We start from the raw sequence: 25,440 nt of genomic DNA, 5'->3' as shown, positions 1-25,440 counted from the left end.
TAGATCCTAAATTTAATATCAGCGTGGAATATCATACAGCATATATTCGACACACAAATTGCACCAGGAATCCTATTTTGTTAGGTAACTGATCGTCATTTTTGAAACAAACTTGTGAATGAATTCAGGGTTTGTGCAAGTTTTATGCAGTTCTCTTCTGGCGCCAGAGGTTTACACTGGCGTCCCAAAGTTCAACCCCTTGATTCGACTGCTCATCCCGTTCCAACATTCAGAGGAAACACGTAGTCACATTCAATCTGCAGAGGAACTCTGTTCAGCGGTTGCAGCTGGCACCACTTGCTGGCTGTTATTGCCCGCTTGTAAAGAATTATCTGCAAAAGCAATCAACAAATGCACACATCCATGCAGTCATCGGCATCCACTGATCAGCAGATAAGACAGAACTAAAGACAGTGCAAAAGCACAGAATTTCACAAGCTGTCAACTTTTTACAACGACCACTTATTTCTCTTGCATACGTTCTATTGAATATACATGTATAGTGGACTCTAAGCGCGCGCACACAAACACGTACACAGACTACCATGATAACGCTAGAACTGAAAAATAAAAAATACTCATAAACATAGTTTAAGAAAAACGCACCTCTCCAATTATTCTCTCAGAAAGAAAAACAATAAATCACTGAATATTTTTTCCTTATTTTTAAATATTTATATACGGTGACAAAGCGAAACAACTTGCGAAGTGCCAACACGACGAAAATGAAGAGGGAGACTACTGCGCACTTTCTTTGCCAGCGTAAGTAGCTGTCCTTGCATCCACAGACAAACGCTGGAACCAGTCGACAGGGTATACTTTTCCTTTGTCAAAAAATTGGCTCTTCTTATCCAACCAGCCATCGTAAAGAAATATTTGTTATCTCATTATGTCTGTATTTCTCTCTCGCTAAACGCACAAATACGTACATGTAGTGACGCACGCACACACGTAAGAACAAACGTATGCACCTGCCAGAAAGTGAAATAAATAGACAAATAAATAAAATATGGAAATAGTTTACCTGGGTTAATGTTTGTTTCACTTAATTTTAGTGGCGAGTCGACATTGTCAGGAGGCCAGTGTAAGCCTACAGCGTACTGGTAGATGAACGCTCCCAAAATGGCGCCCACGTGAGGTGCAACCACCGGCACCCAGAACCAAGAGTAATTCCTGAAACTATATAGCATACAAGACGGAAAATAGGTTTAATAGAGAAATTATGTTCAAGAACTAAAATGTGCACTCGAAGAAAGATGCCAAATAAAAGAGCACAGGAAATAAAATAAAATGATATGAATCAGAGAAAAAGATCGACGCACAAGAACAATAAAATCGGTGTACTACAGCAGAATGGACAGGTTTACACGAAAGAAAAATGTTTTACAAGCAGAAAAATTGACACGAAGAAATGTGTACAAGCAGAACGGAGAACAAGGGGAAAATGTGTAGATGTATGAACTATATAAACTTCCTGACATGTACTTGTGCAGGACGGGTATCTTTTAATAATAAAACGTTCTGCAACATAGAGAACGGGTATCGGCGACTATAAGCGCGTCGATCTTTTCCCATACCAAACTATATTAGCCGTATCACCGAAACATTCCGTCTGACGGAGAACGGGTACTTCTTTCAATTAAAGTTCTTTCTGGGTATGTTTGTCTTTTATGAACACCCAGTGACATAAATCAGGGTCTGTGCTTCGATTGACTTAAACACCCATACAGTGACGTCACACAAAGTATATGCATATAGCCTTACCTGGACATTCAATCAAGTAATAATTAAGGTATACACAGTCATTCGCATCATCCAGTCAAGTACGGCGTGTTCAAAATATATGTCGCTGTACCTGAAAGAATCACCACGTACCAAAAACAAACAGCAGCAAAGGTATCCTAGACGAATCATCACGCACAAAAAGCATGTAACCTCTCACCTGAACGGCTTTATCCCCCAGCCGGCGATACTCGTGAAAATGCGGGGCGCAAGGTCACGGGCCGGGTTCAAAGGGCAGCCGCAGTTAAGGCCGAAGGCCATGCAGAGGGCAGCGACGAGACCGCCGGCAAAGAATGGGACGAGATGAGAGTTCTTGCCGTTGGAATGGCGGATGTCTGTCAGCGCCATGACTCCCACCATCAACAGGGCGGTGGCTAGGATCTGCAGGCAAGACAGGATGCAAGCGTATGCAATGAGGGCAGAAGAGAGTGTACTAAAGTGTACAAGAGTGCTCGGTGACTGTACCAACGCACTCCGCAAAACAGACCAATGAACCAACATGTCACAAGGTTAAATATTAAAAATTTACAGCTAAATGCAGCTGATATTCACCAGCAGCTTTGCTGCAGGGCACTCGGTTGATGACATGTTTTCAAAGTACTAGCTGACCTCTTATATAAGATCTTGCTTGCAAATTAGTCCTTCACTTACTCAAACTTTGTCTAAAACTTTTGTTTGAAATGCGTAACGCTCCCTTGAGATTCAGGCTCATCAAGTCTTTCCATCAAAAGCATCACGACATCAATCTCGTTGCACATGTTTACTCGAAAATGTTTATTTCTGGTTTCCACTCGCATCAACCAAAATGATAATCGAGAAATCTGAGGATAAAGTGAACTTGCACATTAGAAAAAAAAATCGTTTGAATTTGTGGGGAGGGGGAGAAGAGTACAGAATGTGTACCTGGTCGCCGAAACCTGTCCACACGGAAACGTATTCCTTTGGATATGTTGCCCAAATGCCCGCTGTGGCTTTGCTTCCATCCACCTGGCGAACACCTCCGTCGTAGTTATCTAAGGCGTCTGCAGGTAGATGAAAAAAAAAAACTATTTCCCCACCTGCAGGTGCTTAAAATTAAGATTCTTGTGGCTTCTTTCATTGAGCAAGACACGGATGGTACAAGGCATTGGGGCGACAAGGGCAAAAGGTTGCACAATAATTTGAGACAAAGAGCGAGTCATAGAGAGAGAGAGAGATGGGTAGACTGAATCTTATTCCCTTTGCAGATCATCTGCCAAAAAAAGTATCAGATGGTCACCAAGCTTTCTCTCCAATACTGCTGCTTGTTTACAGACACTGAGTTGAGTATCCTTCTTTTTGCCAGTAACTCATCCAACTGTGATTTTTTTTTTTTTGCCGACATTTGATCTATCGCTATAGTCGAGTTTATTCATGTACATCACTAGTATAGCGAAACAATGAAACGCTCGTATTCATAATGCCCCCTTCTTAATTCGGCAGGTGGACAGCTGATGTTTGGCAATGGGAGTGAAGATAAAAACAACGGTAGTGCCAGCTGCCGAGTGTGTCGCTCGCCCCCTCCCCATGTCATTTGCTCTCTTTTTCACCCTCAAATTACAACATAGTATACATTTAATTTACATAGTCAACATTTCTTCTGCGTAGCATTTTTTTATTTGGAGCCACCGGTAAACATATTATAACTGAAAAAATAATGAAAAATAAACACGCTTAGAGGCAACGTACACAAACAGACACAGTCCACGACAGGAAAGGAATATCCCTGTCAAATTTGAGGATTATAAGTGTGGATGCTAAGAAAATTTTGAGGAACCTTCTTTAACACGTGATAAAATCATAGCTTACCCTTATAAACAAGATAACAGAAGACAGAGGCGAGGAAACTGCCCAAATACTGAGCGCCATGTAGACTGGAACTTTGGCCCACGAAAATCGTCCGAGGACCGCCATGGTCACTGTCACTGCTGGGTTAATGTGACCACCTGATGAAAACCAAGAGTTTCACATAGTTGAACACTCCAGACCAAGATCTTACGGGAAGATGGCAAAGATCACTTGAAAAGGCAGGGCATAGTCACACAGGTAGATGGTCGAGATCAACAGAAAGTAAAAGAAATGAATAAACAACATTTTTATGATTAGAGAGATGTTTCGCTATGAAAAGCTATAATTTGTCCTTTGTCACGAGGCTCAATGTCGGCAACTGGAAAAAGACACGAACTTAGTGCATAGACTTGAGATTTTTTTTTTTAAAAAACAAAATGTATATCGGGGTATAGTTTTTTCTTTTCTTTCTTTTTTTTTTTTTTTATTTTTTTTTTTGTTTTTTTTTTTTGTTTTTTTTTTAAACTTTTTGAAAAGCGAGCAGACCTGTGACTCCAACGCAAGAGGAAATTCCAATGGCGACGGCCAGCCCCCAGCCCAAGAAAATGGACATGTCAGAGCCAAACGTGAACTCACTGAGAGTTGCCTGTGCAATGACGCCAATGCCAATAACCTGGAATAAACATCATCATAATCATCAATCAATCAATCAATCAATGATCATCATCATCACCTCCTTTATTGTTAAAAGCAATGCAGCTCGCCGTAAGTCGCACAAAACACACAGGCACGCTCTTTCTCTCTCACGCTCATACATAGTCACAGTGACAGTAAGAAAATGGACAGAATACTCTGGGGAGTAGTGTATTATCATACAGTTAGTGACATGTAAAACAAAATAGTGACATGTCAGAGTAAGAATGAATAAAGTTAAGTTCGGAGTTCACAGACTTTCAAAGACCAATCTCATCTCAGAGTACCGTTTGAGAAATTTATAACATTTTCAAATTGACTTCGGTGACCAGTTGCCCCAGGTATTGAGAGGCGACTATCACCCTTCTAACATGTAAAGGAAGACATTGTTCTGTGAAAATAAGTGTGGAGAAGTAAGTATCTGGACAGTACTCAATGGCTCGGACTGTCAGAAGTTAATTGTTGGTGTCTGTGTACGAGATCTTTACTTGCCACTTTTACCATCTGCCGCCATTTAAAAAAGAGTTTATAAACGAAATTTCAAAGGTCAATGCAAATGACAACGGAACAAGTCAAAAAGCAATGATAAGAAATGCTTATTAACTTAATTTGTTTACGCGACAGAGACGCAAGGGCCGGCTAAAATATACTAATAAGAATCACATAAATGGACATTTGGACCTCTTTGAAAGCTTACAGCATGCTGTATCGTGGGGTTTTCTTCTGGAGATAAGGTTAGAGACTTGTTTGTTTGTCAGAAAGAGACCATTTCGGTTTCATATCCAGCATGGCACAAGACTACTTTAGCATTTACTACTGAACCGCTTTCCAGAAATTCGTCCACATACAACCGCCATCTGCAACAGTTCTGCGGTCACATGCCTGGTAAGATTAATTAACCATATATTTTAAAAATGCAGCCAGGTTTTGGCTTGTTATCCCGCCGTTTGCAAGTACTAAGTTTTCTGTCACTACAGACAGTTAGTCTGGCGGGGTCACTGCATTTCTGCAGTTTCGCCAACTCTCGGTTAACGAGTTTCTTCTGGAGACAACAGCAGCGAAAGTAAATAAAGGAATGAAGGAAGAAAAAAGATGAAAAGAAGTCCTAGTTACAAGCATCGCAGGTACGTATTCCAAGATTATGATGATTATGATAATATTACAAAACAAAAACCATATCGATCAAATACCAAATTATATTACCACTGTTGTTAGGCATCTTAACTACAAACACTAAAGGAAGAAAAAGCAAAGTTTTCTTTCGCTAGTTCCGGCTAGAGTATTTATTATTAAGTGTGCACTTTTTGTGGCACATTAAATGTTTTGTTAAAACGTTTCTTCGGCTGACGATTAATAAATGTTTTTGAGCCCAAAAAGCGAAAAATGGAAAAATAGAACCACGAATACATGGAATAAAAACTGTCTTTTTTAAAGTAAAACTGTAAATTAAATGAAGTTATAAAAGTCCAGCTGCATCTATATATGAAAGCAGATCTGTGAACATGATAAACGAGCGACTGGTAATGTGAGCAACAGAGAAAATGAGAGAGTAATCATGTTTGAGACAAGAGGCGGTACAGTCGACAAACCAACCAGGAATAGAGCTTTCACATATGTAAGGTTGATGAAGACATGATGAAGACATAATAAAAATTAACTACATAAGTGTTTAATCGGAGTCTTGTGGGTGAGTGAGTGAACACGCGACCTGAATTCGATGAGTCAGCAACCATCTCAAATCGGGTGGCAATGCCAGCATTTTAATTTTTAGCAAAATATTATCGGAGATGAAAATAAAAATAAATGAGATTCAGACAGATTGGCACAGACACATGTGTCGTTTGTTACCATCAGCAGAAAGTCCCCAGAAGTTCTGCCAGGAACTCTCTCAGCAGAGGATGGGTGTGGAGGTTGCAAGAGTAAAGCAGTTTCATCTTCACCTGGACCCTGGACTCGGTTCACCTGTCGCGTAGCGAAGCTGCAAAGGTTTCTGCCGCCTGGCGTCCGCTCACAGGATGTCACAGCAGCAGGTGTACCGCCATGGCAGTTCCCAATGATCTAAAGTTGACAAAGTGACTCTTTCACCTCCACCGAAACTGCGGTCACTAACTTCTCATATTATTTTCAGCATCAGTTCACCCGAGAAAGCACCTGGCTTGCACGCATGCACTTCCAGCCCACACAGTCCTACACCTGCACACCACTGGGCGCTGTCTGAAACACGCTTTATCAGTCAACCGCTTTTTTAATTATTATTCGTAACCGTTATAGAGGTTTTAAGTCTCGCGGAATGAGTCATTAAATAACAAAAAAGAAAACACAATCTAATGTTCACAATCTGAACCCAGGACAACCAATCTTTATTGTATTGGTGACAAGGACCAACCGTCGCGCCAGCAGATATCCGGGAGAAAAATAACTAGAAGTTATCAAGTTTTCACCCTCAGGGACATAAGATGTACATTGTTTTCTAATTTTCCTACTGTAAATTCCATCAAAATTTTAACTTCGGCTCTAAACGATCAGTGAGTACTAATACAGATGTGTTCTTCAGAAGAAAAAAAAAAAACAGGTCCAACTAACACTCCCGCAAATGTACATTATCGCAGTGAATAATAGTCTACACATTTTCTTACAACTGACAAACACGCTATACATCCAAAACACATTCCATCATTTCCTACACACAGAAACAAACCATCCTGTATCAACTAAGCAAGATTTTACGTGACTGAGTAATTAATCATTTCCCTTACAAGTAATTGCAGCTTCCAAGAGGAGATGATGTGGTTTCTATCAAATTCCTCTGCAAAGCTTCGGGAAACTTGGGGAAGCCTCAGCATCAACCCGTTCTTGCTGTGTACACCAGCTTGCTGCGAGACACCGAGGCTGGGGTTGGGTCGCTCGCCGGATGAAGAATGCGGACAGTATATATTCAGATTCAGCGTTAATTTGAAAATGTTTCAAATTCTGTTAAACAGCCTTTGTAGATAAGAACAGATAGTCTCCACCGTCAGATTCCAATCGTCGAGTAGGTGATAGGAGCGTCTTACAGTCAGGTTGCTACACACACACACTGACTTCTAAACAGCTATCATTCCCCAGCTTCCAAATCCACAGGAAAAATGTACCTTGTCTTGAATGTGGTGTAGTTCTGAGATAAAACACGCAGAAATCTGACGTGGGACCCGAGATAACTTTTTAAAAATAATAAAATTCAGAATTAGCAGTTCACATATGATACTGCATACTAGGATAGGAACCACAAGTACAAGCTTATACAGTATGGACCACTTAAAAGAAGCTCGCTTCCTGTAATAGTGGCCCGTTCTGTAGAAGAGACCAAGCAAGATATTTCCTGTCATGAAGGCTTCCTAAAGAAGCTTACTGTCACTACAGCTGTAGTCTTATTTTCTACCTTAATAGCGAACACAAAATCAATCAGACCACACATTCAATCCACCTCTCACCTCAGAGACAGGTATGGGTTTCAGGGTACAGCGGGTGAGATCGAACACCTCATCGGTAAGACAAGGAACCAGCCGTTTTCCAATATAGTACAAAGGAAAGTGATTAAATATAATGTAGATCAGATGATCTGAAGGCTTTTCACCGAAGTTTTTGGTTGTACATACATAATTGATACAATATAGTGCAATACCCTAGGACCTTTATAAAAGTTACTGTGACTTTTTATTGCATTTATGGTTTATAAAAGGCAGTGATCATCAAATGCATTTGGTAGCTTACAGTATTAATGCAAAAGATGGGCTGAACTTTGTAACTTCTAGGTATAAAATGTTTGAAGAACAATATACCTATGTTAAATAAAGTATAGAATGTTCAGTTTTATGATCTTACGAATAGGGATAAGAATATAACCCCCAAAAAAGATTAACACAATGAAATATATAGGTATTGCTGCAGCTACATTGCTTTGGTCATATAGCATAGATAAAGCCGCCTTCCATGTTAGTCATTACAATCCTAGGTATGAAATACAGAATATTCTTAAAGAGCAACCACTGTAGATTATTTTTATGTTACATTCAAAAGGTTCCCTATGAGTCCACAAAAAAAGCTTGCCTGTGTGTATGCATCAACTAAACATAATTTATTGCCTTGAGTGTTGTTGATTTTGGTATTATTCAGTAAAAGTTTCAAATTCACTACATTTCTGGCTAAAGAACAGATCAAGGGATCTCCATTAATTAATTATTGAGATGATTTAACGTCCACTGCACCTGGGTGAGGGAATTTTTTTCATAGCAACCCCCCCCCCTTTGTTTTGGCACTACTGTCAGTTTAATCTTTCGTACATCATGACTTTTGCATGCATTTGTGATATTGCTGCATGCTTATTTCCTGAGACCAGAGTAGGTTTGGCAGTATAATAGAACACAACAATAATAGTAAACAACGGCATCCAGCCCACGACAACAAGCACATACTCCAAATGTAGTGGGAAGACAAACTAACAACCATAAGTTTTGGCCACCAATGCATATACTTCTTGGTTCTAGCTGTACACTTTTCACCAGAAATTTGAACAAGTATTCCATCAGAATATTTCCACTAAAAGTTATCACAAGAACTTGACGCTCTTGCCAACCTGAGAATGAGCTTACAAGGCGAAGCATAGAAGCGGGAAACAGTCTTCGACATTTTTAACGAACTATTACCGGTAACAGGGGTCACAAAACCCTTCCACAGAAGTCTTTGTCAAGGATGCAAATATACTTCACATGTCAATGCTGCCACCAATGTCATCACTTTGAATGCAGTCACGATAGAATGTCACACTCTGTCGGCACACATTTGAGGAAGTTGAAATGTGGGACTACAAAGTCTGAAATGGAGCATTCAGTTGATTTTTCGGGGTACCACAGGAATTTTACACAGTCACTGGTGTCCTCTCCTACAGTTGTCTTCGGTCACATATGAGCTGACAGTGTGATTCCTCTCGCAGTCACTGAGATGTCGATATGTCCTGCATGTCTGTAAGTATAAATGAAGCCATGTATCCTGCAGCATTTGAAGCATTTGTCACTACAGCAGACGAGTGGAAGTTTAAGGAGTTCAAGGAAATAACAGAATTGCTGTTTTGTTTTGTCAATAGTAGGAAGAATTTTTGAATCGATAGTCTGATCTGCATACTGCTACACATCAGCATACTACCCCCATATCTCTCTTTTCTATCTGTTTATCTTTCTATGTTATTTCAACTTAAACCAATGCGTCACATTACAACCTGAAAATAAAGTAGTTTCTATAGGTTTGTAAGTTAAGGTTTTTACTAAATTATTGTTACTATTTGATGTACTAAGTTTCTAATAGCTCAGAGCTTATAAAGATAAGCAATAATATGTAAGATACCTGAATATAAATGATTTCTAATGTTAACTCAGTTGTGTAGGGAACAGTGAGAGGAATAGTAATATCAGTAGGAGAAGATGAAAGAGAAAAATACAAGAGGATACAACGTACCCAGCGCTTCGTTCATGATTCCCTCAGATTTCGGGCCTTTCCCGTCGGGTGAGTCTTTTTGTAATTCGTCATCAGTGGGCCAGTGTAAGCCCACAGCCACCTCATATACAACAGCTCCCACTATGGCACCCACGTGAGGACCCACCACCGGCACCCAGAACCACATGTAGTTCCTGAAACTGTCCAGCAACGAAGGTTACCCTAAAATTACAATTAAAATTATGCTGCTATGAAAAAAATGTTAGAGTTACTGAATTTGGAGTTGCTTTGCCAGGGGCAGATCACGGGCCGGATGCCCACCCCTGCTGTACATAGTGCGCTGCTGGCATGAGCTGAATGTGTTAATTACGAGCTGTGACTTCCACCCCATGACAAGCACACCCTCGGAAAGGAGTGGGAAGGCGATCAGTTTAGCCCTTGTTACTCCTCGAGGAGCACAGGGCAAACTATGCACTCTAAATGATCAAAAGATTTCGGCATGTCACGAGTGGAAACATGTAATCACACGGCCTGACAAAAATTAACCCCACTTAATGTCACCGAGTTTACGAAGGCTTTTCTCGTGTGAATGCATCCAGGGCTCATTGCGTAAAGGTCTATCAAAGTGCAGATTAAAAATAAACTTACTGGGCCGAACACACCACAAAGTGTTTACAAGACCTGACCGAATAACCTCACTGTCGAGATAAATTCCTGAGGACATCATCATAAACTGAAGAAGAAAGAAAATCGCAAAGGTAACCTTATTATACTCCACATGAGGTAATTAAGTTTGCAAATTGAAGAATATAATGACAGTTTAGAGAACTCGAAAAATATATATCTATAGAGCAACATCCCGGCAATCGGTAGAAGGGAAATAAACATTGCAATAAACTTACGCCTTACTTGTTGCTTCCCTGTTTGTGAGTTTGTAACGTACATTTTAACGTATGGTTTTTTGTTGTTGTTTTTTTTTTTTAAAAAAAAGATATGCTAAGAAATTGCTTAAACTTGTTTGAATTTGTGATTTTCTAGTAGAATTTGAGTGTCATTAAACTTCGGCTTGGTGGGAAAATTCTCATATGAAAATGATACACATCACCAACATTATCTAAACTGTAAATTGTATTATTCGTTTCATTTTTTTTTTTTTTTTTTTGTTTGTAGTTAATATCGCAGTCCTTTTTCTATGTAATCTGAAATTTGTTCTTCCAATCCTATAGTTATTTATGATAATGCTTATTTTTTTATTCTACAAAGCTTTTAGGAAAAAATATACAAATGTTTGAAATAATAGTTTACCTTTCTATTTATCAATATTAATTATTAATACGTACGCGTCTCTTAAAAAGGAATGTAAAACATTAACATGCTGGCGAAAAAAAAAATGCCCTGCCTAATACCATACAAATAATTACAATAGTCTGAATAGTAACTGTTTTATCTTGAATCGTAATGCATGGATTTTTGCTTATGATATATTTTTCATAACGTTAAAAATTTGACATTTATTTCATTCCTAAGAAACTTTCCCCGTCGTAATGAATGATGTAATAAATTCTTCTTACACCATTTATAAATGTGAAAAGTATTCTTCTTACTTCATACTACAATCTTTGTTAATCGTTGCAAGGTAAGCAAGAGATCAAGTGTCGGCTTCTAATCTCTATAATAACTTTGTTATCATCTGACTGCAGAGGTCAGACCCATGAGGTCACAAATGACATCATTAAGATTAGTCTCGTGGGTCTGACCTCCTTCTGTGAATGAAGATATCGATCAACTGGTATATCGAGAATGGAAGGTTTGTTAGTCAGAGCTAGTTGTAACCGGACCCATTATCGATAAGTCTTCGAATAAACAAGCCGAAGAAAAAAGAAAAATCGCAAAGAGTCGATTCGGGTCCTCTCCTACCCCACCTCAAACCCCAGCATTATCTCTTTGTCAGGGTGGGCTTATCGTCGTCCGCTGGCTATCGGTGAAGAAATTGTCACGTGACGTTTGCGCGACCCGGTTCCCAGGACACGAGATCCCACCCACCAGATTCATCATCTTATCTCGCGAGATTTAGTACGTGACTACGAGAGGCAGACACGTGACGTAATAAGGTCGCATGCTACCTGCAGGACCCCATCACGGAGCACCTCACCTGAACGGCTCCAGGCCCCAGCCGGCGATGGCCGTGAAGAAGCGCGGAGCAAGGTCGCGGGCCGGGTTCAAGGCGCAGCCGCAGTTGAGGCTGAAGGCGAAACCGAGGACTACCACCAGGCCGGTCAAGACTTGCGGGTTGAGTTGCGCCGCTTTGTTGCCCCTTTGGCGGCCATCTGACAGGGCCATTGCGCACATCATCAGTAAGGACGTGCCAAGGATCTGACCCACAACAGATTTTCAGTTTCTGCATCGTTGTAGTGTAACTTCTTGATAAACACTTCTATTTCCTTATTACTACGTAAAACTGTTTTCTTATTACACAAAACTGTATTCTTATTACTATGTGCTGTGTTACACCAGTAATGTTTAGTAATTATTACAAAAAATTATTTTCTTATCAACAGTGCTACTTCATGCATACTACACATTGCGCCTCCTACTTACTACACAGTGCTACCGAAACGAGCTATGCTAGATCATAAAGCAAAGTGTCCCAGGCTGGTAAAAATTCAGAAGAAATGGCTTTTCAGGGATGGTGTGCAAAAAGCATACCTGGTCACCAAGGCCTGTCCACACCGAGACATAGGTCTGGGGATACGTTGCCCAAATGTTTGCCGTGGCCAGGTCTCCGGTCACTTGGCGGAACGCCGCCATCAAAGTGATTTAATGCCTCTGTTTAAAACAAATGCCAACGAACGTCAATAAAGACAGTTTTATTTTACTTATATGCTTTGTCCTGTTTATTCTGTTCACAATAAACAGAAGGATATGACAATATAACGAATATGACTACATTGGTTTTTAGTGCAGACATGACTTCCGGTTTTTGACTAATGTTAGTGCACCTATGTACAAACTATAAAGAGATGTTGTGGATAAGTTAAACTTTCTATAAACTTCGCTGAGTTTTTAATGAAGAAATAATCAATGGAAGTGAATTTGAATCATACCTAAGTAGACGAAGAAACAGATAACGGAAGCGATAAAACTGCCCAGGTACTGAGCGCACATGTAGACAGGAACTTTCACCCACGGGAGGCGACCAATGACTGCGTTGGCAAATGTTACTGCCGGGTTAATGTGGCCACCTAAAACCAATAGACATTATTTAAATATTGAGTTAACACAACTACCTTTAAACAAAACAAGACAGATGATCGTACTGTGTTATTTCGACGACATCTAGAAGAAGAGGAAGAGGAAAAAAAAATATTTGTGAAGGTTGATTTCATGTGATGCATTCAAAGTGAAGGAGATAATTTTACATTGACTTAACTGAAACTTACAGGAAAGTCTTTTTTTCAAATGGTTTATGATGTAGTTTTTATTCTGCACCAGATTATAATTCCTTACGTGTCAAGATATTTATTTTTAACGGGTGAGATTATTCGAAAAATAGAAATAAAAGGGAAAAAAGTGTTTGTGTGTGGTGGGGGGAATGCAGTAAGAAGGAGACAAGGAAAAAAAATAATAAAATGGACCGACCAGTGATTCCAACAGACGAGGAGACACCTATAGCGGCGGCTAAGCCCCAGCTGATGCTGGCAGTCATCGGTGACCCTTGCGTCTTGCCACTGAGGGTCGACTGCGCACAGGATGCGATTCCGAATATCTGGAAAAGAATTTATTAAAAACTCGGCGTCTAGTTCATGTGAATGGTGTCTGAAGGAAGCAATAAATCATAGACCACAGTAACCCTGATGATCTAAACGGAAAAGGCCGTGAATGTAAAAGTTGGACTGAGATAATAGGTTTTGATGATCTGAATCATTTCCGCTTCAACTTTTGAACGGACCGTTTACTTCCAGTTATGTCCAAAACACATCTGAGGACGAATGGTTTGTACACTTTCGCGAAGAAAACCTGACTCCATTTGACAAGAAAGGAACTGTGCTCAGAAATACTAATCAGCTTCCAATCAAACTAACACAATCCTCTTAACGAGTTTTAAGTGTTGTAATGCTGCTAAAGAAATTATATTAAAGGGTTTATTCAAGTTTTTAAGAAACGGTATTACTACACGCTCATGTCAGTCATGTAATGAAGTACATTATTTCTTTATCTTCAAAAGTCTGACTTATCTCAAATAGCTTCAATGGTGTTTTATTTTTCTTAGTAACCTTGAACATCCCTAGCAATTTAATTATTTTGTCCACAAATTAGGGTAGCTGTACTTGGGGTGAAACATGAATATGGCAAGGTAAGGTATCTGTTTTGTGAGCTATCATTGAGGTCAAGGATGCTTCCAAGTGGTCTTGCATCACGCAGTCAACAAGCACAGTTCAGCTTCGTAACCGGCAAGTGATAACCGTTGTTTTTCTCGTCTGTTATCTTTTTTTAGAACACCTTACGAATATGTGAAAGGCAGCAGGTGCTTTCGCGTCATTAAAAAAAAAAAAATTTAAACCGTGCTACTTTCTTTTTCCGCATAAAGAATCAATGTTTAATTATGAGATAATGAAATGAAATAAAGAAAATAACAAAAGGGCTTAATTGAATGTAATCCTTCGCAAACACAGGGAATAAACCATATCATATAGGTGTGCATGTGCATTTTTTGTGTCTGTTGAGAAAGAAAGAAAAAAAAAGAGATTAGGAGATGAAGAATGAAACTTTAACGAGAGGTGGGGGCAGAGAGAAAGATAAACAATTTCGTACCATTAAGATGAAAGTTCCAAACATCTCTGCCAGAAACTCTCTCAGAAGAGGGCGCCGACGAAGGTTGAATGATCTTAGAAGTTCCATAATATACCCTGACATTGGTTTACGGCAAGACTGACACCAAGCTTTAATGCACCCGGGGAAAGTTTTGCGTAATATTGACCGTTATTGTGTTAACAGACATCGACCAAGGATTGCATGGCGACTTCAGTTGATAGCAAGGGGCCGGTGTGCTACAACGCTGTAAACAAACACACACACATATATATGTAAAAGACAAGAACGTTTTAAAAGCAATTTCCGAGACAATAATTATAACCGACACGTATTTTTGTGCGAGTATACACACAATTAAATATGTATATTTTTCATAATTATAAATATGTAAAACGCATACTTATTGTTTATAGTTATATACACTGTATTATTATAGATTATGTAAAGTATTCAAACACATTACGTGTCTTGCTTATGTATTTTCAGGCTTAGAAGTACATTTATACAGAGATAGAAAGAAAAGTGTATATCTGTATGAAAATAGATGAATTTGAACAACTATTTTCTGGAATGACCGCAAACACTAATGTTAATTAACTTTGATCTTACAGTCGAAAGGTAGAATCAACATGGCTGAACCAATAGCAGGATAGCCCGTCTATGAAACAGCAAGCTCCGAGGTCAGTAACTATTCTGTAGCCAAGGCAACGCACCAACTTCACGAGCAGAAGATCCAATGTCGCAAAGGCCACCAGCCCAGAAGAAAGGCAGAGAGGCTTTGTCGAGAGACAACTTTGGGACGAAGCTGTAAAAGAGTTCGTAGACGAAGTCGAGTGAGGTAGGCTTTGTCAGTTGGAAGGCAACAATGCTTCCTAGGAAAATAACTGTAACTGCAGCCAACCTCATCCACGAGCAGACGTCAATGTCTTGTTGAAGGCTCGCCGAGTCGCTGGGTCGTTTCCGCCAGACTTGCGCAGTTACACAATGGCGACGCCCACTGCACTATCAGCTCTTGATGGACACGGTCTTGTCATCTGCGCCATCGCGTCTAAAGACTGCACTTGGTGTAATCAAGTTTGAAAAACACGTGATCGAAAACAGGAGCGCCATGACTGATCACGTGTCACATAGAATCTCATGCTTTTCCCTCACCTGCCACATGCAAACCTCGGCTGATCAGCATCACGCTGCCTGTTTGTAAACAGAGTCTGTATGGCTTTGTAAATGATCATGTCGTGGACGTGTCGGTGACTATTTGCTGGAACAATGAAGGTCAGCTTATCAGAAATGCAGTCACGATGGAGCTGCACGAACAGGTCATGTGAGGCAACAGCACTTTGAGAAACTCTCCCAGAATTTGACTTACCTCGTCAGTGTTCCTACTTTCTACCTTTTCCTTGCATGACCTTCCCTGATGGGAATATTCCATCCCACCTGTTCATATGGGGAGAGTATTCACTCACGGTGATTGCCAAAAAAAATAAATAAATAAATTAAAAAGAAATACTAGAAGGGGAGCGTGGACATAATGACATCTTGGATTCTACGCAGAATGGGTTCATATCCATGTACCAATTTAATGGGTCAGGCAACAAACCCACATTTGTGACGACACGATAAATGACTACTTCCGTAAAGGGAGCTAACTATTGAAAGGCCTGTGTCTAGCGAATGAGCGAAGATTTTAAGGATATCTTATACCACTCATAAACCCACTAAATATGGAAGGAGAGAACATGCATGTTCTTTGCTACTCCGTCTTTCCACGCCCAGATTTTACACGAACAGGCAAACTAAATAATAACTGTATTTTAACAAATGCAAGAAAAAGTTTAAAGTTTTTTAAAAATCAGAATTAGTACACATTGAGCGAAAATTTTATTGAATATAGGCATGTGAAATACAGATTTCCCTTCATGAATTGGATAAAAGTTTAGAAACAAGCAAGCGCTCGTGAAGCGTTATTGCAGTTGTTTCTATTCTGACAATGCTGAAAATGATTGACAACTCCAAAATGGTGTTCACCCTCCTTGAATATTTAATTTCTTTTAAGGGGCGCAGAACACAGAACACTGCATGTCATGTATGTTATATCCATCGGCGCTGGGATTTGTGGGAGATCGAGTCCAGGGCAGGTGTAGAGAAGAAATAAACGGCCATGATGACACGCCCTGTGAACAGCACGTGCAAGCATACTCGTGAAGACGAAAGGCAGGGTGTGGAATGGTGCAGGAGAAGGTAAGATATCGAATCGTTCCACTTTTCATGGTTGGTTTGCCGAAAAGACAGCCATAGCGCCCACCGTTTTCCTGCCTCTTTTTATGTGGCCGACTGGTTTCCAGATCACCTTGGCTACCATAAATAACTTCTTTTCAAAAATACTCTGAATATAGTCGCTGACAGACACGAACGACATAGACATTATTGGCAGGGTTCGAAACATCCATTGTAAATGGTCTTGGAGATCGGTAAGTAGAAAACTTGTAAATATATTTTCAATGCCCTATTATGGTGCCAAACGAATAAAATAGCTTAAATTTTAAATCCTGAAAGTTTGAAGCACTGAGATGCAGCTGATAGCCTCGTTCTCGTGTACATCAGGGTCAACTGAAAAGTTCATATGGATAGTACAATACGGCAACACTGTATATCATATGATGTTCAGAGTTTGTCTTTTGCAACCAAGCTTTACATATTTTCCAAAATTAGTAATGAGACAATGGAAATAATGTGAACATGAATGCAAGTGAACGGTCATTAACCCGTTTGTCTTTCAGTTTTTCTTGCTCGTTCTTCCTCTTTTGGTTTCTTCCTCTCCTCGTATTCCTCTTCCTCTCTCTTACTCACATTTTAAACACTTTTAAACACAAGCATTGTAAACACTTATACTGTCGTCACGACACGGTGAATCAGAAGTTCACTTTTCTTTTCAAACTCTTCGTGGCTGTTTTCAGTTTGCTCGGTTACTTCGCCTACCAGAGGCTCCATAGCTTCATCAAGTCCCACGGGTACGTCAGGAGAATCGGGGTGGGGCCAGTGGAAGCCGATGAAAGCTTGGTACATCAGCGCCCCCACCACTGCGCCAATGTGAGGCCCCACAATGTTGACCCAGAACCAGTTGTATCCGCGCAGACTGCAACACAATCAACTGACTTAGATATTTAGATAATTTAGATATGTAATGGGTGGTGTTCGCAGGGCACGACCTCGCTCCATTATTCGAGACATGTGAAGGAAATCAGGTTTTAAAAAGCGAACAAAAACTTTAGCCTCATTTACGTGCCTCGAATTATCTCATCACAGGATGGATAGCTTTTCTGAAAAGCTTTTCACCTTTTTTTTTCTACGTGTTTCATCGTTTTAACACTCAGCGAAATAGTGTGAGTCAACTGTAATTTTGCAAGTTTTAAAGTACATTTGCTGTAGAGACATGACTTTCATTGCCAACAAGGCAACTGCTTAGTTACCTGAAAGGTTCCAGACCCCAGCCCGCCAAGGCGGTGAAGATGCGAGGTGACAGGTCGCGGGCAGGGTTCATGGCGCAGCCGCAGTTGTAGCCGAAGGCCAAAGCGAGGGCGGTGATGAGCATGCCGACAGTAATGGGCATGAGCCCCTTGTGCGGTGTCATGTTGTGGGGATCCATGATGGCCAGCACACACAACAACAGAAGAGAGGTGCTGAAGATCTGAAGATGACACACCAGAACCAGCTACAACAACAAGAGCTTGTACAGTTGATAAATCACTTGTTCCACAACGTGTACACTCGTATAGCATCCCCCTAACCCTCCTTCTTCTGTCGTTCTCTCTCTCAGCGAAAAAGTCTCATGCCTGTACATCTCGCATAAAAGCGTGACATATGAAGAACTACTTATATCATCTCCCGGGCTCCTAGTTATGAAGCGAGATTAAGTCGTTTCCTCGAAGAAAAATTCTTGTTTCCTAGTTTATAAAGCGGTCTCCAGACTCCGCGGCCACTACTTCATGTTTCTTTACCCCAGGGACACCTTTGTCACCGCTTTATAACTACAGCTCCTGGGGAAAAACATCTGCGTGGCCTGGCACCGCTTTATTACTTGGGAAACAAGACACTTGAACTTGAGTGCCCCATGTTGTCCCAGAGCAGAACTCTCGCTTCATAACTACGGACCAAGATGTACAGGTCTAATTGTTTGGACAATTTATTTCTTATACCGAGAAAGACATACAGAAAGATAAGAAAGAAAGAGTGAGAAAAGGAGAGAGAAACGGTACCTGGTCACCAAGTCCTGTCCACACGCTAATGTAGGACTGAGGATACGTAGCCCAGATTCCTGCTGTCCCATGGTCCCCAAACATCTGTCTGTCACCACCGTCAAACTTCTCCAGAGCATCTGTTGAAAAGCATCACAACACAATTGCTTACTTACCTTGTTAAATTAAATTGTTACCCGCAGAATCAGTTAAGGATGACAGGTCCTTCTAGCAGCTTTAAATACTAGGGAGCCACCCTCTCCAAGGATGGCAGTTCCAAGCAAGATATCCGCATCAGGATCGCAACAGCAACAGCGCCACAAGAGAACAAGTGCAAACATTATCCAAAATCCATGGTTGTGGAAGCTTATTTTTTTCCAGAATTAGCCGAGCAAAATCCAAATACTTCAAACGACCGCAGTAGAGGACATGTGGTAATGCCCGTTTTACAGATTACGGTTTAACCGTCAGTGCCAAATATTTGTCTAGCACCGGTATTTCGTGTATTGCCTCATACATTAGACTCTCATTCTCATCAACTCTGACCTCATAGAAACAGAAAGGTAGACACCGGCATTATGCTTGACAAATAAGCATGTTTATGCACGCCTTTCGTTAAAATTCTTATCTAGTTCACCCTTCACTGACGACGATTCATTACGAAGACGATAAGTACCATAGTACAGGAAGTAAGTGACGCAGCTGGCCCAGAAGCTTCCAATGTATTGGGCGGCCATGTAAACGGGGACTTTTGTCCAAGGAAGACGGCGAAGCACCGCCATGGCTACAGACACCGCAGGATTAAGGTGCCCTCCTGAAAAAGAAAACCACGAACGATTGTAGAAGAACAATAATAACACAAATACTAAAAAGACATATAACAGATCTTTTATCGATGTCATTTATTAATTACTTAAAGATCATCTTTCCTCTCTGGATCCAACTTTCTTTTCTATCTGAAAAACAGACAATATTGCGCAAAAAATATTTCTTTCCTAACAAAATAAGCTAAAGAAAAACCCTAACATTAACATTTAAGCAAAAAAAACAAAAAAAAAAAAACAAAAAGAAAAAAAAAAACAAAAAAAAAAAAAAAACAAAAAAAAAAAGAAAGAAAGAAAAGAAAATAGAGGCAAACATTATGCTTTATTCGGCAGTCGCCATGTCTGAGAAATGATCAACGTTTCTTTCCCTACCTGACACACCACCGGAAGCGTAGATACCCATGCTAACGCCTACGCCCCAGGTGAGAGTCACAGCAGGACCGGAGGACATTGTGCCCTGGCTTCAGAACGTGTTGTGCAATCGCCCCTTGGCCAAACACCTGGACAGAAGGAGGACCGGTATTCATTATCTTGTAGACTAGATGTTGGATTTTCAAAGAATGTTCAGCAAAAACAAGCAAACAAACAAACAAACAAAAAACCAAACAAACAATAAAAACTCACCATCAAAATGAACGTTCCAATGACTTCGGCTAGAAACTCCCTGCACAGGGGCCTCTGCCTGAGGCTGAAGGTAAACATGTTGGTCACTGCAACCGCTTAGAACCCTGAGTCACTGAAAAACATGATTGAAAATTACTATTCTGAAGCAATCAGTCCCTGATTTTTACTGTAAAGCTTTAATTGTTGCTTTAAGTCTATAACCAGTCATACAAGTCAGTGAGAAAAGCGCGAAAGCTAAATTAACATTTACACGTGCAAAGAAGTCTCCCTACAGCAAGGGTGGGTTGTATGGAAAGAGGGAGACATCAGCCATAAAAAGCAAATATTTTAAGTACATTATTCTTCATCCTCGGCTACCACAAGATCTATCTTTCCGACGTATAGTAGTAACATATATTCATCAGTGGAACATGATATATACCACCAGTGCTGCACAGTGTATCTTTACCTGCGTGTTGTCACACATGAACAGTCACGCTACCTACGCTTCCGTGAGTTCTCGGCTTTGGCCGGGGTCTGCTCCCTACACAAAGGCCACGACCGGACAACATCCCCAGCTTGTGGAAAAATGTACATGATGTATTCATGCGCGGACTTTTTCCTCACACGTGTGGTAGCGAAAGCTGCATGCAGGAAGCAGAGCTTTAAGAATTATGTAAACATGAACAAGTGTAAACAATGACGGTTCAGCACGAATCTGAAGCACGATTGTAGTGGGAACAGTGGATTACTGACAGCAGGGTTAGGGTGAAGTGGGTGGACTATGAAGGGGTGTCTGAGGTGGGAGGAGGGCTGCTAATAGGTCTTGACCGCAGGGTAATCACGTGATCGCTGTATGATCGTGACCTGTGACCTTTTGGTAGGCGTGCAAGGGTCTTTACTTGTTCATAATGCAATTCAAAGAGTTCCAACAAATTGGAAAACAAATTGCTGCAATTAAAGCTCTTGGAAAGATTAATTTTTGTTTAAATTTATCAATGTTAGTGTTACTGACACGAGATCGATCGAGATACTTTAAAATCTGTGCTTTCCTCGTTAGTTAAGGGACGGTGAAGTGGAAAAAAAAGCGCCCAGCTGTGAAGAGAGCTGTTCCATACAGAGCGAAGTGCAGTGTCCTCAGAATATTTCTGAACCCAGGACCTTGCGGTCTTCGCAGCAGTCCTCACAACAACAGAAAAGAGGGGAGGGTCAGAACACTTCACGCTGTTTCAACTGACAGTGCTTGAAGGATATGGAAAAATGATTTTTTTTTTTTTTATACCGATCAACAGCTGTCGCATGAAGAATAGCGAGTCTAGGACGAGATATGAACCAGGGCAGCCAACCCTCACTGCATTGGTGACAGGCGTTAACCGTCACTCCGCGCCGGATCGCTCGACAGCGCTCTGGAACGATCTGCGGATGTATATACATGTTACATGTAGTGAGAGTAAGTTCCTGAAATGATTTGTCAGGAGTGCGCGCGTGCTTGTGGCGAGTCTTCTCTGTATCCCTCCAGTTCAACCGTGTTTTCCTATTTTCCACCTGAGACACGGATAGACACAATATAAAACGGCACAGAGTTGAACAGAAAAATCACAGTTTATTTTGTTAATTCTCTAGTTATTAGAATTAATGTTTTGCATATGACAGGCGAAATCTGGCTAATTTTTTATAGTTTGCTTTTTTCTGGCCATCTCCATGTTAGCGCTAGACATGAATGCATGAAAACACGCAAATTCGTAAAAATATGTAATGATGATACTCTAGCAATCACAGAATGTTACTGAAGCAATACATCATAGAAGAACAAAATGCAATAATACTGTTGCTAGAAAGGCTTGACCAAATGTCTGTAACACATTTGTCAGCTGGGAAAAAACCAGCGATGGATAGATGTTAGATAAAATGAACATTATCTCCAAGACATTATCTCTACAACTCAATATTGTAAGGATAAAACATTGCAATAAAGTCAAAAGTTTAAAATAAAAGTCTTCTATACAAAACGTTTAACTCCGTTCTTTCAATTCTTCCTGTCACTCCTACATTTACAAGTAAACAAAAACAAGATAATACTGTAACATACAGCATGCATGCAATACGTGGAAATACTATTTTTCCTCTTTAGTAGTGACAATAAACTGCTTTATCAACCTGCATGTACATTAGTTTGCAGCATTTAAGCCAATATTTCAGATGAGGTCCAAGTCGAGAAAGCTATCATGCATGATCGAACCACAGTCAGCACGTCTGGGCAATGTGGGAGGTGACATCCAAATACGACCTTTAACCTCTAATTCCTATAATGCCTCTAGATTATCTTAAAGATTTCAGACGTTTATTCTGCTAACACATATACATTTCATATACAATCATGTGGATACAGAAAAACAGTTTTAAAAAGTTTAGAAGTCCAACAAGTGCGACATACTGTTTGAACTTGCTAAGGAATTATAACAAGTTATATTGCGGTCATCCGTCATTAATGCCAAAAATGCCATTATGTTGATCATCCGTTCTATCGAAGAGCACAATACAGGGGTAGCTTATTTAAAAAATTTCACGTCGAAGCCACAATCAGTACAAGATCCGAGAAAATATTTCAAAGTAGGCGAGGGCTCGTCCAATGTCGTCCTACAACGACGTCATGTCAACTGCAGAAGGGATCTCGATGTTACAATGGTTTCTACCCTCTCCCCCACAACCACGGCGTTTTCCCCTCATATTTTTATGATTAGTGTTTCATAAAGAGCTAATGTGGGTTATTTGAAAAAATTAATGTTATAGCTTTGTAAGCTTCACGGGACTGTACAAGTATACATTGCTGAGCTCCATTATTACGCACGCACCAACCACACGCATACACCCACTCACATAAATACATCTGTATATCTGTAATCTTAAAATGCCTCCACTAGATACAGCATTAAAAAAAGCTTTTGTGTGTTTTTTAGACAAGTTTTTCGTAAGTGAAAACAATATTAAACCTAAAATACAATTATGCCAGAAAATGCCAGAGGCATGAAAATAAAATAAAAATTCCGTAATGCACCAGAGAAACGACCATTATGGAATCAAACTTGTTTTAAGCAGCATTTGCCGAACTTAATACTTTCAAGCCATTTCATATGGTTATTTCGTAAATCAAAGGCACTTCTGCAACGTCGAGTCCGCAAGGACTAAGACATCAGTCAGGGGTAAAAACAGGGCAAAGACACCACAAAGCGCTATCACAAAATGCAACGGGGAACCTTGGCGACTATTTTAACCATGACTTTCAGTTACAAGAGCTTATACCCACACATTTTTTTCTTCTACAGTTCTGCTGTCACTCCGCCCCTTGCAGTTTTTTTCCCCGTATAGCTATCCTGTTGTTTTTCTAGTGTATAATAACATTTTAACAGTTTCGGATAAATAAAATGCGAATGATACTCTTTTCTGATTATCACCCATCTTTTCTGCAATACTGAAACATACAAATATTTTTTCTTTAAAAGGCGAATTACATGGTCTGCATCTTGCAAGATAATGAGAACAAGTGCAAAAAGTGCACTGTTCTTGTGGAGTTAAATGTCAGTAGTATCAACATGTATATAACCTGCAATTATCTTAAAACATGATGAGAAAGATATGTATGTGTGTGTGTGTGTGCATGTCCAAAGAAAATGATTATTCAAAATCTTGCATAATTGCACTGCATCACAGAAAAAGCATATATACATCACCGACACAATATTAACAAGTTGAAGTATACATAATTATAAGTAAAAGTTTACACATCTGAAGCTAGTTTCTTGTAACTGTTTGCTATTCTAGAAAAATCAACAATGTATTTCTGTCTAAGATACATCAAATGTACAAACATAACCTTGCCGTTAATGCTTCTGTCTAATGGTGAAGGTACAATGAAAAAAGTGGAAACCAGAGTAAATAGGAAAAAACACTGGTGACCACCCTGCAAAAAGCCCTCGCATCACAGACGTTTTTTTTTAAAAAGGTAAAAATAGTCCAGTAAATCATTGGTGGCTGGGATTGAGCTGTCAAAGACTACCCACAAGAATCAGCTCTTTTATGAGTGTGATGCCTACCCACCCAATTCTCTCACTTTCTCTCCTTAAATTCCACAATCATTTCACAGGTCATGTACCCACTAAACAGCTTTAAGGTGATTCAGACACAGATACTTTGCAGATACTACTACATCTCAACCCCCTCCCCTTACCTCCCATGTCAACTGAATATATATGACTACATTTTCTCTTTTCTTTTTTTTTTGTGTGTTCAAATATGGGTGATCCGACACGAGACCCAAAGTCAGAACTTACCATCCTGATCATATTGGTGACAGATGCCTTATGAGACAAATGGGTCACCCATATACCCATGAAATATAGAAAATGGCATTTAATCTGTCTTAGTATTGAAAACATGACACCCCGAAAAGATTGTAAAATTTGCATTGCAATGCGAAACCAAGAAAAAGTTCTCTTTTACAATAATTGGCATTGTTTGCCACTGAGTCATATAAAAATAAATTACATACAAAACCATTCTATTTATCCAAAGTCTTTCATTTCAGAATGGATTAGTAAATTCATATCATTGTAATCGTCATTAACCCAAACAGGTTCTGAAACGTACATATACTACTATAATGTCACATTACTACAAACATCAGACAAACATGCAGTCACATATTCAACAACCTGCTTCCATTTAAGAAGACCGTAAATTATAGTTTCCTGAAAGTAATAGGTCTTTGTTATAAATACTGAGATTACAGATTCTGATGTGAATTATGCATCCAAAATGTCTATGCATATTGTTTTTCTATCCCCAAATTTATAGTCAGGAAATTAATCTGGAAATGAGATTATTTTCTGCACTATAACAGAAAATATAGAACAAAACAATAATTTAATTTGTAGGCAAAAAAGGTCAATGAGTTTTTAAGTGCAAGGTTCAAGTGCTTGCTACATTTTCTGGACGGATTCTTAAAAATATCACAGAGCTGTTATTAAAGTCATAAAATCAATAAAGCTGTAACTTTGGGGATATGTTATACCCCCATAATTTGTTTTGCTGTGTTGTCTCAAGTACTTATAAAAAAAGTATCAGTTTATGGCCCGTCTACACTATGTAGACAATAGGAAAGGGACATACATATATGTCACCTTTGGTAAGGCTATAAAATGATTTTAAAAAAATGTAACAAGAAG

At 39.8% G+C, this 25,440-nt stretch overlaps 3 protein-coding genes across 3 annotated transcripts; all 3 read right to left on the bottom strand.

Moving 5' to 3' along the window:
* LOC112553995 (aquaporin-7-like) lies at positions 1–7,861 on the bottom strand. Its single transcript, XM_025221542.1, is given in 10 exon segments — positions 1–332; positions 702–795; positions 1,025–1,179; positions 1,943–2,163; positions 2,686–2,804; positions 3,610–3,669; positions 3,672–3,746; positions 4,135–4,261; positions 6,130–6,339; positions 7,038–7,861. Coding segments are annotated over 10 exon segments (1,152 nt in total). The 5' UTR covers positions 7,125–7,861; the 3' UTR covers positions 1–328.
* Positions 7,862–9,721: 1,860 nt separating this feature from the next.
* Positions 9,722–15,311, bottom strand: LOC112554491 (aquaporin-7-like). The gene is made up of 7 exons (XM_025222273.1): positions 15,169–15,311; positions 14,560–14,803; positions 13,387–13,513; positions 12,852–12,989; positions 12,454–12,573; positions 11,900–12,120; positions 9,722–9,947 (listed from the first exon to the last, which is right to left on the bottom strand). The coding sequence occupies exons 5-7, from the start codon at positions 12,553–12,555 to the stop codon at positions 9,722–9,724; spliced, it is 549 nt and encodes a 182-aa protein (XP_025078058.1). The 5' UTR covers positions 12,556–12,573; positions 12,852–12,989; positions 13,387–13,513; positions 14,560–14,803; positions 15,169–15,311.
* A 1,863-nt stretch (positions 15,312–17,174) lies between these two features.
* Positions 17,175–20,135, bottom strand: LOC112553993 (aquaporin-2-like). Its single transcript, XM_025221540.1, has 5 exons — positions 19,988–20,135; positions 19,468–19,605; positions 18,813–18,931; positions 18,027–18,244; positions 17,175–17,692 (listed from the first exon to the last, which is right to left on the bottom strand). The coding sequence occupies exons 1-5, from the start codon at positions 20,064–20,066 to the stop codon at positions 17,443–17,445; spliced, it is 804 nt and encodes a 267-aa protein (XP_025077325.1). The 5' UTR covers positions 20,067–20,135; the 3' UTR covers positions 17,175–17,442.
* Between the last annotated feature and the right edge of the window lie 5,305 nt (positions 20,136–25,440).

Source organism: Pomacea canaliculata, linkage group LG13, assembly GCF_003073045.1.
Source record: "Pomacea canaliculata isolate SZHN2017 linkage group LG13, ASM307304v1, whole genome shotgun sequence".
Taxonomy (NCBI): Eukaryota; Metazoa; Mollusca; class Gastropoda; order Architaenioglossa; family Ampullariidae; genus Pomacea; species Pomacea canaliculata.
The sequence above is the reverse complement of the archived record's forward strand: the minus strand, read 5'-3'. Positions and strand labels throughout refer to the sequence as shown.